The sequence below is a fragment of the Castor canadensis genome, chromosome 2, assembly GCF_047511655.1.
Source record: "Castor canadensis chromosome 2, mCasCan1.hap1v2, whole genome shotgun sequence".
NCBI lineage: Eukaryota > Metazoa > Chordata > Mammalia > Rodentia > Castoridae > Castor > Castor canadensis.
This window is the reverse complement of record NC_133387.1, coordinates 202,845,822-202,857,838: the sequence shown is the minus strand read 5'-3', so window position 1 is coordinate 202,857,838 and position 12,017 is coordinate 202,845,822. Positions and strand designations below refer to the sequence as shown.

At 38.9% G+C, this 12,017-nt stretch overlaps 1 protein-coding gene across 1 annotated transcript; it reads left to right on the top strand.

The window, feature by feature from the left end:
- The first annotated feature begins 296 nt into the window (after nucleotides 1–296).
- Nucleotides 297–10,844, top strand: C2H11orf97 (chromosome 2 C11orf97 homolog). The gene is made up of 4 exons (XM_020172221.2): nucleotides 297–438; nucleotides 3,255–3,359; nucleotides 7,787–7,980; nucleotides 10,560–10,844. Exons 1-3 carry the CDS (start codon nucleotides 297–299, stop codon nucleotides 7,933–7,935), a joined length of 396 nt encoding a protein of 131 aa, XP_020027810.2. The 3' UTR covers nucleotides 7,936–7,980; nucleotides 10,560–10,844.
- The last annotated feature ends 1,173 nt before the right edge of the window (nucleotides 10,845–12,017 follow it).

The following is a 12,017-nucleotide window of genomic DNA, read 5'->3' as shown; positions in this document are numbered from 1 at the left end:
CTTTGGTCAGCTCCCTAGCCTCATCGCCTTCTTTTTTTTTTTTTTTTTTTTTTTTTTTGGCAGCACTGGAGTTTGAACTCAGGGCCTCACACTTGCTAGGCAGGCACTCTACCACTTGAGCCATACCACCAGCTCCCGCCTCATCGCCTTCTTTGGCGCAGACGTCCCACTAGGGAACAGGTTGGCCCAGCGACTGGAGAGCATCAGCAGTCACTATGCCAACCGGAGCCGCCTCGTTGCCTGGCAGCAGGGCGGAGCAGCGCAGGCAGGGCGTCCCAGCGCCCGAGACCCCGGGCATGAGGCGGCAGGAGGCGTTGGTGGTGACCGCGGCGGCAGCGCCCGAGGGGGGCCAGGACGGGGAGCACCCTCGGCAGCCCGCGGGCTTGGGGTGCAGGGCGCGCGGGGAGCCCGGCGGCCCCCAGGAGCCCCGCAAACAGTGTGAGTTCAGCTTCTCGCGGTCTCTGCGAGGGAGGGGCGGAGGGCGCGGAGAACCAGTGAGAGACCTCAAGATCTGGGCGGGAATGATAGGAGCCACTGTTCCAACAAAGGCAGAGGTGATGGCCCTCTGACAGAAAGCATCTGTCCGTGTCCCCAAACCAACCTCCACAAAGGGCACCTGAGCTTTAGGGTCTGAGCTCCAATCCAATCTGTAGTAGCATTATTCTGAAAACGACTAAGTAGAAATACGTGTGTGTGTGTATTGACATATTTACATGTGCACGTTATAGATAAAACATTTATATATTTATGTGGGTGCGTGTGATATTTCTCCAATTCACTTACTTTACAGATCAGGAAATTGAGCTATAGGCCAAGCGGAGGAAAGGACTTCGGCTCTTATCTCATGGACTCTTAAGTTTATAAACTATTACTTGATCCCTTTAGAATCTTAGAATTATGTACCACATTTCACCCAACTTCTGTTTCCTCCCTGGTCTGCCAAACATACAAACAATATTCAAATAAATAAAGACAGTTCTGTTTTGCAGCAACATCTATCAAGTTGTAACTTGAGTCCTAGCCAGGATGCAGTTCCCACTCACATTGTCTCATACATTTAGACATTTCAGTCTCTTGCACCCCATAGATCTTCAGCAGCTGGTGAGGAATGAGAGGAAAATAACTGGACCAAAGAGGAACACCAGCAGTTTCCAGCCTCCTATAGGGCCTCCTTGATTGTCTTTCTCAGAAGAAGTGTAAGGTTTTTGAGGCTTCCTGTGCCCTGACTGGCCCAGAGAGGGAGTATAGGACCCAAGCTCTCAGTACTTGTGCTTAAGTGGACCCCACACTTTCCACTCGCCCCAGACCTCATCAAAGAGTTGCAAACCCACTGCTCCTGGTGAAAGGGGTCTCTTCCCTCCACAGCACCAGCCCCCATGTGACAACCATATCTGATTCCTTTTATTACCACCAACATAATGCAGATACCTTACTTAGAGAAATTAAACTCAGTGTATTTAGTAATGGAGAGTCCTTACTCCTACTTAAAATTTTATCTAGCAACTTCACCCACTAAAACACTAGTTATCAAAAGGTTCTTTAGTTCCGAGTTAAAGGACTAGCCAGGGACTCTCAGGAACTGGACTTCATCATTGATTCACCAGTTCAACATTCATTGACTCACCAACTGCCAAGCATTGGAGAAGTTGCAGGGAAGGAAGTGGATTAGCACAGATGTCCAAACTTTCACAAGCTCACAAAATCAGAATAAGAGAATACAAATAATTTTTTGCCCCACCTTCTTTCAAAACCTCTTTTTAGGTAGAGGCTCCCATTCAATTTTCAGATGTCTCTAAGGGCTGGCGGAGTGGCTGGAGTGGTAGAGCACCTGCCTAGCAAGTGTGAAGCCCTGAGTTCAAACCCCAGTACCACCAAAAAAAAAAAAAAATCTCAATTTTCAGATGTCTCTACTGTCTCTATTCCCTAATCACAAATGTACTCTAAAATATACATAGAGAAGCTCCTTTCTAGATAACATACAGGTGGCTATTTGAGCACCCACAAATCCATTATAGAACAATTCAACCTTCACATCGATTAATAGTGCTCTCACAATTCTGATAACATTCTCCAACATTTGCTTGTTTTAAGTTTTTTGTTGCTCCTTCAATTGAGCTTTTGGGAACAAAGACTACAACCGCTGGTCCCCTAACATTCACAATGCTACATTGGCAGATGTCCCTAGAGCGCTATCTAGTGTAACTGTACTTAGCTCCGTACACATTTGCTGGACACCTCTTAATATGCTAAGCTCTCTTATAGGACTACTGGGTTAAAGAGACAATATCCCTGCCCTTGTTGTGCTTATTGTCTACTAAAGAAGACAGATATTAAACTAATAGCCACACAAATAATTATATGTAAATGAAAGGAATCTGTATGCCAGCTGCAATAAATTTTAAAAAACAAAAAGAAAAAAGGAGGTAATAAGACAAAATGACTTCTATATTGTAGAATCAAGGAAAGTTTCCCCACAGAACTAATATTGAAGCTGATACTTAAAATTGGAGTAGAAGTTATACAGGGAAAAAATGACAGACAAAGGCAGTTCAGACAGAGAAGACAGGATGTACAAAGGTGGGAATGGACAGAAGGGACAGGTGGCTGGAGCTCAGACACACAGAGAATCTAACAGACAGGGTCAGGGAGCACACTGGAGTGTGCTTTTGGTTCCCAGTAATTCTGTCCTCTGGAATGCAGAAGTGTACTTAAGGTATTTAGAACAAATACCAGTCCTGGATTATAGGATCAGGTTTAAAGGCCAGGAAAAAGCTATATGTCCAGAAATGGTTTGCTACTAGAATTCAGATATAATCTTTCAAAATGATAATTTAAAATGCTGAGGTATTTTACACTCCAGATGTATACTGCAAGTTCCCTGTACACATCTGTCTTATCCTTTGCCCTGTACTCAGTAATGAGCCAAATGCCTGGCACAATACTATTGTAATAAGAATTTATTGACTAAATGAGTGAAAGTTTTCTTAAAGCTTATGAGAAAGTTTTGTATATTTCTTCATAATACCTAAAAGAGGAACCTAAACTTATCCTACAAGATGGGGAATTACATGAAAGTATGAAATCCCCAGAGAACCAAAAGTTTCAATGGAAGAAATGATTCCAAAATGGTCCCGACAGGGCAAATTTTCTGATATTTCTATAGAATAATATTTTTTAAAGGTATTCATGTTGTGATAATGGTGAGAAGGTTGGGCAGAATTTCTAAGAAACCAATTTTGTTAATGCTTTTACAGGGAAGAAATTTTTATATTGTGAGCCACATAAGAGAATTAAGGAAGTACTGGAAGAAGAACTTTATATTAACAGAGATGAATGCCACATTAAAAATCCACCTGCAGGTAATCTCAGTGACAAATTAAGCATATTTATGAAATGAATATAAAATTGCCTATTTAATGGCAGGGTGGGTTTTTGCTTTAAGAAAAAACTATTAACTATGAGAAGAAAAATGGGTTCCTGGGAAATTCTTAAACTACTCTAAAGTTATTTTGACTATGTCCAAATAAACATTTACATGTAGGGAAAAGTGAACTAAAGCAATAGCATGTACTTTGTTGACCCACTTTTTGATGGAGTTTTTTTCTAATTAACTACAAATCAGCCACGCATTGTATCCCATGCCTATAACTCCAACTACTCAGGAGGATCACTTTTGGAGGCCAGCCTAGGCAAAAGTTAGTAAGGTCCCATCTCAACCAACAAGCTGGGTGTGGTGACACATGTAGGAAGCACAAATAGGAGGATTGTGGTCAAGGACAACCTGGACAAAAAAATGAGACCCTATTTGAAAAATAACTGAAGAATAAAAAAAGGGCTGGAGGCCTGACATGTGACTCGATTGTTAAAGTGCCTACAAGTGCAAGTCCCTGCGTTCAAACCCCAGAACCACCACCCTCCCTCCCAACAACAACAACAACAACAAAAATGGCAGGTAGAATTTCTTCCATATGCTTAAGAAATACCATAACATTTTCATAGGATAAAGGAATGACCAATAACAGCGGTTCCCAAACTTTAGAGTGCATCAGAATTTCCCACGACCTTATGCAGTTTACCTTAAAGCAGGTCTGAGGTAGGACCCAAGAATTTGCATTTCTACTAAGTTCCCAGGTGAGGTTGATGCTGATGGCACAGCAGACTAAGGCATTTAAATAGGTCACATCATCCAAGGACTTCTTACAAACACCTAGTGTGTGTTACATGCTCTGGGCATTGATAGCTATCATTGATGATTCATGGGAAAACAGGTTGCTCTAGGAACCACAGAATCCCTCACAGATGTTATTTTAGAATTTCTGGCATCTCTCATTTTTACAGTTCCTTCTCAACAGTTCTTAGGTGCAACTTCCATGTGACTCAAGTCATCAGGTTTTTATTGCAGTGCTCTTAGGTACCAGCAGTTGCTGGAAAAAATGAAAAGTACCATAAAATAGAACCCCTGTGCTGAGAAAACTTGCCATTTTCCAAGGAGGACTGTACTGGGCAGGTGGGGTCCTAAGACAGATGTTGCAAGCCCAGAGGTACATCATTTGGCACTCCATGAAGATAGGTAGGTGACATAGAAACGCCTTTGCCTCTTCTCCTGTGGTTCATTCTTATGAAAGAAGAGACCAGTAAAGTGGCCAAATTTGCTCATTCAATGTCTTCAAGGAGACTTTTAAAGTCTATTTTGAAATCTAGGAATGGATGCAGAATGACCTACTAAATTTCTTCCATGAATCCAGCCTACATGTACTATTTTCCTCATGGTTAAAAAATATTTTAATATTTTATAAGCCATTACTATTATAGTTTAGACTTATCTTCATTGTTTTAAAAGACTATGTAGAAGCCACAACAAGCTACTGCTACTTGATGTTATGCCTTTCTCACTGGATATATTTGATTGTGAGACAGCCTAAGTGAATAGGAAATAAAAATTCATTTTTCTTCATATAAAATGGGCTACATTCTTATAACATCCATCAGAGGACACACAAAGGTATTATTTTAGCCTAGAAAAGTCTCAAAGCTAAAAATAAATCCAGTTAAGTTCTATCTTTAAAGGAAAAAAAATTTTTTGTGGGTAGCCCCATATCCTTTGCCAGAATAAGGAACTAGTACCCACAGAAGGTGTTGCACTCTTCCAGCCTCATCTCAGTGTTGGCAGCCCTGAGCCAGCAGTTGGACCTTCAGCATTTGTGCTGATACATCCCTCCTTTGAATGCCTGGCCACAGCTTCTCTTCCATACACATGTAGTTACATGCACCCAGATTTCTGCATAAAACTTTTAAGGACTCGAGTGGCTCCTACAGCAGCAGCTATATGGAAAGAATAAGCACACACTTGAAGGTCAATGACAGTGATTCCTCCATGATACCTCTTTGTCAGCATCTGACACAATTGTTCACTCCTTCCCTATGAAAACATGTCTACAACTTGGCTTCTGGCTTACCATGGTACATTGTCCTGGTTTTGCTCCTACTTGTTTGGTTACATGGATGTCAACATAATTGTAGAGCCTAGGAGTCACAAAACATAAATCAAAATTCCTTAAATTATTCTTCCCCTGGTCATCTCTGAACAAGGGAAGTACAGAAGATGTGGTTCAAAACTGACTTTTTAAACTGTCATTTCATGATTCACAGTTCACAAACAGCTAAAAGGAACAAAAATATTTTTGAAGGGTGAGTTTACCTTCCCTATGAGACCAAGCTATGTACCACTGGCTAGAGTTTTTGGCACAAAGAATGGTTTTTTAATTTTGAGATTTAGGATAAAAACACACCTAAAAAGGTCTCTGAGTGGAAGGGAATGAGGGCATGAGAGAAAGGGGAAGAAATTCCAGAACATTTTAGGGAAGGTACCTGCAGCCCTTTTCTTTCTCAGGCTAGGTATGCCAACACTGAGGTCTGGCTGTTCTGTTCCCTGAATTGTCTTTCTTACACTTCCTGAATGCACATGCCCACAGCTGAGAGAGTCAGTTTCTCTGAAAAGAAGCAGGTTCTTCAATAGGCATCTGTGCTTTCTTCTAGACCTCTTTTCCTCCAGTTGAAATATCACCTGTAACTTCTTCACCCAAACATATCACATAAAAGTAGTGCTGGTTTTTCCAGAAACCTCTATTTCTGACTGCAATAAATACTTGTGCATAAATATATTTGGCTTTGAGATTCTTAATGCTTTTCTTAGTATTTGCATTTATATTTCAGGTATTTTCTCTACTATTTGACTAGTGCAATTATTCCATCTAATTTGATGTGGTTGGTCTTCAGAGTTCTGCTTCTGGGTTTTAAACTGCTTTCTATTTACCAGATCTTCCCATAGTATGGAACAAATCTACATCTATTTTTTTTTTGTTTCTCACAGGGTGTGGTATACAGGAGGTGTTTCATAAATGCTTGTGGGCACCTGACTTTGAAAGCCCATTGCTAGGGGCTGGGGAGCAAGGCTCTTGCATCTCAGGATAGAAGACAAAAAGGGCTTCTGTGGCAGGGTAGGATTTAGGTTAGGTATAAAGAACAGGTTCAACTTTGTAAGGTCTTGACAGATGGAGATTGCAGGGTCTTCCTTGAAAGCCTTTAGAGAAGGAAGAAACTAATCTTCCTAGATAACTTCACCTATTCTACCCCCAAGTGGGAACAGAGGGGTAAATACTGACATTTGGCATGGTGAGTCAGCTCAGTGACTGTACCTCGAGAAGTGAAATCTGAGTTCATGCTTGCACAGTAAACTCTCTGTCCGTGTAAAAATAGTACCAACCATTTATTAAGTATAAAGAACTTTATATCCATATTATCTGCATCATACAATAATTCTTCAGGGTAAATATTATTTCCATTTCAAAATAAGGAAACAGACACACAGTTTCCCAAACATGGACTTGCCCAGTCACAGACTGAAGTTAGTAGAACTGAGACTAAAACCCTACTTCCCTTTGAACACAAAGACTGCACTACAAATCATCACATGGGATAGGTTCTTCTAGAAGGGGAAACAGAATGTCAGTAGAGGATGTCAGTGGGCAGTCCTAGGTCTGTGAAGAATATTTGGCATTAAAAGTTTAGGCTAAGAAACTGGAAAAACAACTTATGCCAACTAACCTGAACTCACCAACTCACCAACTTATTTGAGTTGTGTTGTGGTTTTCTGCACAGAAGTTTACAAAATGTTTGTTGACTTACTTGCAAGACTAAAAAAAGTGACTTTTAGGATATATATCCTAAAAAACGTTTCAGAATACAAGATCTATAATTTTCCATGTACTCATGTGTTTACATCACTTTCCAAGTGTCTTAAAATATATGATCCAGTGAGTTTTTGTTACTTCTTTCAAGGGGAGACTAAACAGCATCTAGTTCATAGCTTTGATTCTTGGACCTGTTAGATGAATTGATGTGATACATTTTGGTTTTCTTAACTGTGGAAATACTTCCACTTACTGCAGGAATTAAGTCAGAGTTAGAGAAGGCTGACTGAATAAATTCTCTGTATTAACTTTAATGTTCTTGATCTTTCTCTATTTTGTTAAAGATGCTCCAATACAGGCCCAAGGTAAATTGCATAAAAGAACTCAAGTGGTTTAAGTGCATAGGAGATAATTGGATGCATGAAATGGAATAAAAGATTAACTAAATGCTGAAGACCTTGGGTAGTTTGATCAATCAAGCCAAATAAACCTCCACCCCAATACAACATTTACACCAAGTAAATACTTCAGAAACAGATTGTGCTAAAAACAGAATATGCTAATAACCATCATCTTGATTTTGAAAATATTGACAGTGGCCCTGGAAGGGATTTGGAGCATTAAAAGAAATCTCCCCGTGGGAGGCTTGAGGCCACCAGGACCGCCGGGCAGAAACAATTTACTGCCACAAGCCAAGTACTACTCAAGGCATGGAGGACTGAGAACTAAGACCTTGGCACCCTGACTTTCATGGACACCCTGAGGGTACTGCGCAGTTTACAAACCAGTGGTATATATTTTGTTTAAAGATCTCAGTCAAAATTCAACCTTCCCTTGACTCATTTTTCTTAGGTTACTTTCTGTTAAGTCACAATAAATTACAGTGTAGCTAAATCAGTAACAGTTTGGCTAACCAGTGTACCCCTATGGATACAATACAATTGTATACCCAGACTTACACTCCTTACTTTTCCCTTTACTTCTTGTCCACAAAAGACATTCTAGCACACATTCAGCCTTTGTGGGTAGGAATCCTGCACTGTCCTTTCTTCTAGATGGATGGTCTTTGTTTTCCAGTGGAAATGAAGAAAGGGAGATGAGGGAATTAAAGAAGAACAAGGCAAGTGCTTTGCTTGGCTCCCTTAATTTCACCATATTCTAGGTAAGAAGCCACCAGGCTGAGTGCAGCGTATTGCTCCTCAACAGCAAGAACCTTTGAAACAAAACATTGCTTATTCCTCACTGTTACACTGAGGGTCTGCCAGCAATATTTGCAGCAGGGTGTGTGGAAGGCAGAGGTCTTGACATGGAACCACAGTGCCCAGATAATGTACGATATGAAACTCAGTACATGAGTACTGCAAATCACATGTACAGCTGGGAAATGAACTTGGGTAAAAGGAAAGAAGTCAGCAAAAGCCAAGCACAGGTACTCTTAACCAGCGAATCATGATAGCAAATGCTATATAGAACTGCTTATTCTAGATTCTTAATATATGTGATATGTGGTATTTTATTTAACCATTACACAATCACATAAAATAGGTATGATTCATTTTACATATCAGGAAACTGAGGAAGAGAGACATTGAATAATTTATCTAGTCACTGGGAAACAAGGATGGAACCTGTCACAGGGTTATGATTAAGTAGTCACAAATTCCTGGGCTTTGGAAAGGCAGGTTTAGGAATCTAGGAGGCAACTGCATTCATAACCCACAAAGATACCATTGTTCTAGAGTAATGGCTGATTCAACCCAAGTCTGGGCTGCTTGCCTATTGGAGACTGTCTGAACTTACCACTCATTTTGTCGGATTCCATTTGTAATGAGTAAATCCATCATTCCAAGGAAACTCATAAAACAATTTATTTTAAGGATGAATGGTTTCCTAAGTGCATATTCTGACTAATTGAAAAACAAACTGCCTTTATTTGAAGACATATAAGATAATCCATCAATAGGGATCATATGACTAAAAATGTGTTTGAACATTATTGCATTGCTTTCCTCCATACTGTTTAGGGGAGACTTGTTCCTGGTTCCAACTTTTTGCTGTTTATCCACATTACCTTCCTAGCTGCCCCTAGCCCTCTATTCCTAGTCTATGCCAAGCCCTTGCTTAATGTCAATAACCATTAATGACATGTTTTAGTTTCATCTCTGTATATTTCTGGCTTCATTTTTCCCACATGGTACCAACTGCTACTATGTACTATGCAATCACAACTGCTAAATTTACTTGACTCAGACTGATAATTAAGATCCAGATATTTCTCATTATCAGTGAAAAAGGAAAACGCTGTGCATAGAAACGTCATAGATGAACAAACCCCACACACAGTTTTCAAAAAATGCCCTGCATAATTCATGAAGGTACAGACAATGTCTCTTAGCATGGTACCTCACACAGTAGGTGCTCAGTTGCTATTTGTCATGAGAATGACCAATGAATAAATGAACCAGAAAGTGAATGCTGCTTATCAACTTCGTGGTCAGAATATTTTTCTGTTAACCCACAAACATTTCCCCCTCCACATCCATATATGGTTTTCTCTGCTATTAATCAAAATGCAAACAATAGGGGGGAAGCAAGGGAATCTGCCATCTCCAGTGTGTGAATTAGGAAATTTCGCATATATTTTACCTATATTTGGCACTAAATCTTTCAAGGAGAGATTTCCTGTGGATTATGGTATTTCCAGGAATTTCACCATGCAGTATGTTTCAGTTAGACAATTAAATCAAAACTTATTGTGTTTTTTCCTATTTGCTTGTGCTTTTTATTTTCTTTTTTATGAGCTGTATGATCATGACCATATGACTGTTCCAGCATCTAATACACATCATGTACAATAAAATTTAGGGTCATGATCATCCATTTGTAGTTCTAAACCATGTTTTGGTTAGAGACCATGAAGTACCCTCTGATTTCATCATACTCACACACTTTTGCATGCTTTAATCATTTTCTTCTTATTCTGTGCCATATAATAAACCAAAACCAAAAAAGAAGTCATCTAGCAGAACTAAGTTTGAATGTGCCTATTAGTCACATGGTTATCTTATTAAAATTCAGATTCTGATTCTGCAATCTGGCATGGGTCTAAGAGTCCCCATTTTATACCAGCACTGAGATGCTGCTGATACTGCTTGTGTGAAAACTGTGCTGCAGTAATGGGGGTCTGGAAGACTGAGTAGTGGTCTTTCCAGCTACTGGGCACATGGGTTTGACTTTTACATTGTTCTACCAAATGAAATACTACTGGGAAGATGAAGCCAATTTTAGATTACAATAGGGCTGAGATTACATAGCATCTCCTCAAAGTAAAACACTTCTTTGCTCACATACTTTTTTTTTTAACTCTAGGATAACACGAGTACAGTTTTCCACTGAGAAGGAACCTCTCTCCCCTTATGTCTGCAGAATACAGAAGAAACCTAAGCTTGCTTCTTCATTTAAGATGGATGAAAAATGTTTATTAGTCTGTAATATCTATTTACAAATTAATCCAAAGCAATGAAAGACTATTTGTAAAGTTTGCTAAGTACCTGCAAACAATGAAGAAAAATATCATACTTATATTTATTTTTCATAATTGGAATACATTGGGCTTCTAATTCAGCTTGTTCTATTAAATATGTGCAACAATGATGAAACAAAAGCACATTTATTGAGTCTTTATTTCAAGGTAAGCACTACAAACCTTAAACGTTCATTATAGTATGATATGCTAATCCACATTACAAAAAGAAATAAATACATATATAGATAACTATTAGTAAATGAATAATATTAGGTGAAAGGTCTTTGACTCAGAAATAAACATATTTATACCACTTTGATACTTAGTTGAACTCATCATTTCTCTAGACGTTTACTAAATAGCAAGGAGCCAGGAAAAGTATGGAGATGTACATATATAAGTATTTTAACAATACTCTGGATTAAAAAGAAGAAAAAAGTTTTCTTTCCCCCAACTTCAAAATATATATACGTATATATGTAATTTGTGGCATAGAAAAATGGAAAATAAGGAAATATAAAGAAAAAAGTCATTCATATTTTATTTCCAGAAACAACCATTGATAACACATTGATGTATTTTTATTCTCTTTTTCTCTACATGTGTTACTTTAAGTGTTTGAAATCACATGATATAGTATACATACTTATGATCTCTTTAACATTACAGTACACACCTTCCCACTCATTTCTAATATAAAATATTAACTAAAATGCTTTATAGATCTGTGTCATATTTATTCATTTACTATTCTATTTTTGGATATTTGCATTTTCCCAATATTTCGTTTTATAGATACCCATTGTGATTCACTTACACACAGATGCACACACATGAACACATGTACACACGTTTGCAGGCACACACACATGCACACACATACACACGTGCATACACATGCGCACACACACTTGGAAAGTTCTCCTAGTATTCTAATTATGCATCTTTCATTCTCTTTCTCCTCTAGGATAAATTCATACTAAAACTTCCTCCAGTTCCCTTCTCAACTTCCTTACTCTTTTTTTCATGTAATAAAGTAAGTCTCAGATTTGTTGTCTGGGTATGTCCTACCTCTACTTAAAATTATTTATACCAAGAAATAGTCAATAATTTCTTGAGTCAAGACTCTCCCAGACTCAATATAAAAATTTCCATGTAGCTGATTCACACTAGATGAGACCTCACTTGCAGACCAGTTCCAGCCACCACCATGCTTATGGGACACTCTCATCATTGCTGTGTTGAAATCAGTGTTGCAGTCCAGTGGCTAAAACTAAGCTATTACATCTCAAATTAGTCAA